This window comes from Castor canadensis, chromosome 9 (genome assembly GCF_047511655.1).
Source record: "Castor canadensis chromosome 9, mCasCan1.hap1v2, whole genome shotgun sequence".
NCBI classification, from domain to species: Eukaryota; Metazoa; Chordata; class Mammalia; order Rodentia; family Castoridae; genus Castor; species Castor canadensis.
Window position 1 is genome coordinate 37,033,983 of NC_133394.1, and position 6,000 is coordinate 37,039,982.

Consider the following 6,000-nt stretch of genomic DNA (forward strand, 5'->3'; position numbering starts at 1 on the left):
TCCCAAAAAATGAATGACCTAGTGAAGAGATGGGCAAATGAACTGAACGGAACTTTTTCGAAGGAAAAAGTCCAAATAGCCAAAAAACACATGAAGAAATGCTCAACATCCCTGGTCATAAAGAAAATGCAAATCAAAACCACATTAAGATTCCACCTCACTCCTGTTATACACATATAAATATAATACAAAATATGCTTCCAAAAGTGGGTTGTTACTGGAAACTAATGGAAGAGAAAAGACAAAAAGCATAATGAATAATAATGAAATACATCGTATCAGTATAAGAACAAGACACAGGAAGCATCCTGAAAACCACTGAACAATATACTCTTTTCCCTCAGGAAAAGAGTGAGGAAGAGTAGTAGAGAGTGTTAGACTAATTTAAGCATGATATATTTACAGGTAAAATACCAAGGCAAAATTCCCTCTAAAAATAAACAGATACCTAAACATGAAAGACAGTAACATAAAACAGGTCATGTTAAGGGGAGGGGGTCATGTTAGGGGAAGGGTAAATTAAGAGGGTACAGGAGGGTGAATACGGTTGATGTAGGTTCTATACGTGAATGAATATGGAACATTGAGCCAAATAAAGTTAATTTAAGAGGGAGGGATATAGTATGAGGGACAATAATGGAGGGAACGAAACAAACCAGACATGATACATGTATATTTGGAAATGTCACAATGAGACCCCTGTATAACTATTATATACTAGAAAAAATGTTTTAAAAAACCCCAACATTGAATCAACTTGACAAATCTATGAAAAAATCTGATTCAAGGGAGAAATTGCTTCCCTTTGTGTTCCTGACAGGTTGAGTGCAGCTGGCTTTATTGGCTATTGTTAATCCTACCTTGGCTACTTTGACTGCAGAGCCATAACCAGTTGAAAACCCACAGCCCATGAGGCAGACTTTCTCCAGTGGTGCAGCTGCATTGATTTTGGCCACCGAGATCTCATCCACCACTGTGTACTGGGAGAAGGTGCTGGTGCCCAGGAAGTGGTGGATGGGCTTCCCCTTGCAGGTGAACCTGGTGGTGCCATCTGGCAAGGTCCCTTGAGGCTTTCTCAAACTGGTCAGTGAGACACACAGAAACACAAAGAACACGAGACAGGGCACAACTGATGTGGACCCTCTTCTGCTGTGCAAGGAGACAATAAGAGACTTACTCGCTTTTCAGACAGAAGTTGCGTTCTGGGTGTTTACAAACTCTGCATTTACCACACTGGGGGTTAAAGAGTGGAATGACTTTATCACCTGGAGGGGGACAAAACAAATTTTCTGTACATTCCTATCCAGGAATTAAAAAGCAAAAACATAAGTTCACATGTAGAAGTGTGTGTCTTTGAGAAGGCTCCAAAAAATAGCATCCAATCACAGCTATGTTGGTCCCTGCCTGACAGCCCTGTTTATGCGTTGGGTTTATATGTGTTTGAAGATTCCTAAAGAGGATATGTGAAAGTGGAAAACAACATCGATTTTGAAAGCTATTTCCTCTGGTTTAAAGATTAACTTTTATTGCACACCCTGGCTTCCCCTGAAGACTTTGCTATATCATCTCACTTAATCTTTATTTAAACTTTAAATTTTCCCAGTGTTAAGTATAAATATAAATTTTAGTTGCAAACAGCCTGACATAGTTCCACTAGGTATTGGAGAGATCTGATATGTTGTACACTAGTTGCAATAAAACTGAAATGAATAAAATAATAAACTCAATAAAATAAATATTTTACCATAAAAATAGAAGAAAATAAATGTGATCATGGGTGAAATTTAAATGATAATGCTGATAATCAATTTTTGGCTTTTCAAAGTGACTGTGTTTACCTTATGAAGTGACTTCTTTTAAAATTATCTTCGCTTGAGAAAAGCTAGTGAAAATGGGAGAAAATATTCAAGCAATTCCGTTGAAAATCTCAACTCTCAGAAAAGAATTAAGTAATTTCTTTTAGAATTAGAACTGACTTTGAATGTTTTACATAATAAGTTATAAATTATCTATTTTTCCTATTATAAACAGAGCAGGGTAAAAAATATGGGTGTCATTTTATTATTAATTTATTCTGAGCTAAAACTCAAATTAGACTATTTCATCATTTTCTGTTCACAGTTTCATTATTTGGAAATGGGGAAGCTAAATCTACTGCCTAAAATGACCTTGTTTGAATTAAATGTATTTAGTTGGTTAGTTAGTTTGTTTGGTTTGGCAGTATTATGGTTTCAACCCAGGGACTGACCACTTGGTAGGTAGGTGCTCTCTACTACTTTACCACTTGAGCCACTTCCCAAGACCCATAATTTTTGTTTTTAATACTTCATGTTACCTATTCAGCAGACCGAAAGAAAAAAATGGTTGGCCCCTAACATTTAATAAATAAAGATTATGTGGGGATGGTGGCAGGAAATTTTCTATTTATGCATCTCTTACCTCTGAAACCATGTTAATATACAATGAAACCAATACAAAGTAAATATTAAAAATAAGATAACTAGTGCCCTTTAACTATGACTAAAGGTAACATAAATGACAATGCTTATGACTGGATATTTCTTGCTGTTTCTTTTCATTTCCTTCCGTATACTCTGTTTTATCTTCACTATGTTTAAGAAAGAAAGTCAGATTGGAAGAAGAAATGGTGGACAGGCTCCACTTCTCACCTAAGAAATGATCACCTTGACTTAGTCATAGCCTCACAGCCCCATTACATTCACTCAGCACAAAACAGTTTCCATTCACTGATCTGTAGACTCAGGATCTAGACATTAACCCTCCACCCATTTGTACCTGTATTTGGGTCCTGACAGAAGACAGTACTGAGCAATTCTAACATGAAAGTTAATACATTTTGTACTCCACACTGGAAGGCACCATGTTTCTTTTGACCCTCATGTACCCCAGGTTCTTACCTGGTGCCTGGTGTCTGGTAGAGAAAAAATAATTTTGAGGAAAAAATACATGGTTGTCTGAATACAACATGCCTGAGTCAGGCAGGGAGAAAGGATAAAGGCAAGGAGGAAGCCCTGTGTGTAAGCTTTTGCGTTTCTCATTGCTTCAGTTTCCTCATCTGAGATGAATGGTCTTGGGATGCCAAACCTTACTACAAATCCCAAGTGTGAATTATGTACCTGGTTTTACTGTAGTCACCTCTTCTCCAATGCTCTCCACGATGCCAGCTGCCTCATGGCCTAGAATCACAGGGAGAGGAGAGACAAAGGCACCAGCAATCATGTGGTCATCTGTGCGACAGATTCCAGAGGCTACCATCTATAGATTAATGAGAGGATGATTAGCTCCTGGAAAGAGTTTGACCCTGGAAGATTTATCTTACCCAATTTCATAAAATTTGTTTCAGAAGACTTCTAACTTCTTGTTAATAATTCCTATTCTTTCCAAAAATTACAGTACAACACCGAGAAAATATATACCCCTATCCACTTTTTTACAAAATATATATTCTTTAAATTTTTTTTCTGTAACTATATAATACATACTCTTTGGTCACTTTAAAAATAATGAACAATTTTAGCCTGTCTCAGCAACAAAGGTAATTCATTATCTGGAAAACCATATAAAACGTACCTCTTAGCAGATCATTGGTTGAATGTTCTCTCAACTTTTTTTTTTTTGAGTTATGCGGTTTGAACTCAAGACCTCATGCTCGCTAGGCAGCATGTGCTCTATCACTTGACACATGCTCCCAGCCTCATCTCTGAATTTTTTTAATCTAAAATTAACTAGAAGTTGAAAAAAGTTTCACCTTAATACGAACTTCATGGGCTTTAGGGGGTGCGACCTCCACCTCCTCAATGGAAAGGGGTTTCTTTATCTCCCACAGCACAGCTGCTTTGCATTTTATTACCTGGAAAAGAGACAGAAGGATGTTGCTCTTGAAGTCAGGGCTTGTCTTTTCTCCTTTATTCATACAACATCTACCCTCATGTCTAATGAATGCTCCTAGAAATGGACACTTCCAGCTGAGAATAAAAATACCTTTTAAACTGTGTAAAGAAAGAACATAAGATCAGGGAAACATAATCAAATCTAAGACTCCTCATAAACCAGAGCATATTCTTTTAGGCCAACTTAGGTGTTTTTTTCTCCCCTGAAGGTGTTTTTTTACTGTTTCTGAACACTATATTGAAACTGTTTTTTTGCCCACAACAGTCAGCCTGTACATGAAGGTCTAAGTTATTATTTGCTGTTATTATGATGATGATTATTACTTGTGGAGCTGGGAATTTAACCCAGTGCTTGCTAGGTATGAAATCTATAACTGAGTTACACCTACTTTTAGATTTTTGAGACAGGAGTTACGTATGTAGCACAAGTTGTCCTTGAACTGGCTAAGCAACCCAGGCTAGTCTATACTCAGGATTCTTCTGCTTGAGTCTCCCAAGTGCTGGGATTATAAGCATGTGCCACCCTGCCTGGCTAAGTTTTCATTATTTTGTTGGCAGAGGAAGTGTGAACATAAATGAAGGGTTATCACAGAGCTAAGCTATAGACATTGTGCTTACGTGTATTGATTGCCTGTTACATTTTTCTTATTTTAATTAATATGAATGGTTTATACTTTTTTTTCTAAGAATTCACTAGTTTATGCTGAGTAGTGGCAAGTTTATTTTTTCTTTTATCTACTGACTTTTCCTTTGAAATATAATGTGCAATTATAAGTACTAACCAGCAGTGAAAGAAAATAAAATGAGGTAGAATAAATACTAGCAATGGGCCATTGATTTGATTTCCATCCAGTTTTATGGATGTGGGATTGATGTGTCACACAGTGTATACAGAAACCTCAGACACTTTCAATGGAGTTGTCATAGTGCAATATTTTTCTGCGTGACCCATGCCTAAACCATCAAGTATTTCCAGCATACATTTACTGGAAACAGAGACACAGGCTTTGGTAATGAAGCAGTTAATCAGCATGAATTAATTATATTGAACAAGTGTATGCATTTCCCTGAACTTTAAACACATTGAACAAGTATCAATTTATGGAAAACATAGAAACAAATACATGTGCTCCAGTGCTAACAATGATTCCACTAAAATTAGTATTAGTTTTCTGTAAAATATAATTGATTTTTGTAGGGAGAAAGTACTGTTCTGTGAATTTTCTGTGCAAATGTTGTGAATTGTGCCATCATGTGCCCTTTTAATCAGAATTTGTATGTTGACAGTCTTTCTTAACCTTGAAGAATATAATGCTTTGTAACTAATATGCTTTTTGTCAGAGATCTTATGAAATGCTAAGACGATATGTCAAAGTACTCTGAGTCAAATTTCTCTCACAAAACTCTTGTCAGTCTTAACGTTCTTGTGTTCATAAGAATGTGACTGCAAAGAATAACACATTTAGTTATGCTTTCTTAACATAAAAGTAGTTTTTTGGTTAAAGACCTTTCTAACTTTAGATATACAAATTGGTCACAATTGCCTATCACTTTCTACTAATTTATTATATAGGAAATTAAGACCTTAATAGATCCAGGTTCCATATTCTTGTTAAAGATATGGGTATAGTTTATTTCCATTGCAATTCATATTACATATTAGAGCATATTTTGCGTATTGCATTTGAGTATGTATTATTTCTACTTTAGATACAAATTTTAAATTATTCATACAAACTATATCCTTCAATATAAAAAAATTATAGTATATTTCCAACAGTAGAATCTGTTTCACTTACCTTTCCTGCTGTGCTCATGTTGAAACTGTCTTCTTTGCTGACCAGGAGACTGATGATTCTCTGTGGAGTTCTTCCCTGCTTGAGTACAAAAAGCCTATGTCACACAGATTTTATTCTCATGACTATCTTATTCTACAGGTGATCAGGGTCTTTAGCCACACCCATAAGCTAATTCTCACACCAAGTTAAGTAGAAAGCAAAGGGCTCTAAACTGTCATGTAAAACCTATATTACACCTAACATTTTTCCATTAAGTTAAATATTTCCTCCTCCTCCTCTCCTCCTCTTCT

General features: G+C 35.9%; 1 protein-coding gene across 1 annotated transcript in view; it reads right to left on the minus strand.

The window, feature by feature from the left end:
• The window catches only part of LOC109677106 (alcohol dehydrogenase 1C-like), a 30,146-nt gene extending 24,404 nt beyond the window's left edge, over positions 1–5,742 (minus strand). Inside the window, exons 1-5 of the mRNA XM_020153253.2 lie at positions 5,711–5,742; positions 3,770–3,871; positions 3,138–3,276; positions 1,178–1,265; positions 861–1,080 (exon numbers count right to left, since the gene is read on the minus strand). Coding sequence (XP_020008842.2) covers positions 861–1,080; positions 1,178–1,265; positions 3,138–3,276; positions 3,770–3,871; positions 5,711–5,728 — 567 coding nt within the window. The 5' untranslated portion in view covers positions 5,729–5,742. The remainder of the gene's footprint in view (positions 1–860; positions 1,081–1,177; positions 1,266–3,137; positions 3,277–3,769; positions 3,872–5,710) is intronic.
• Positions 5,743–6,000: the final 258 nt, after the last annotated feature.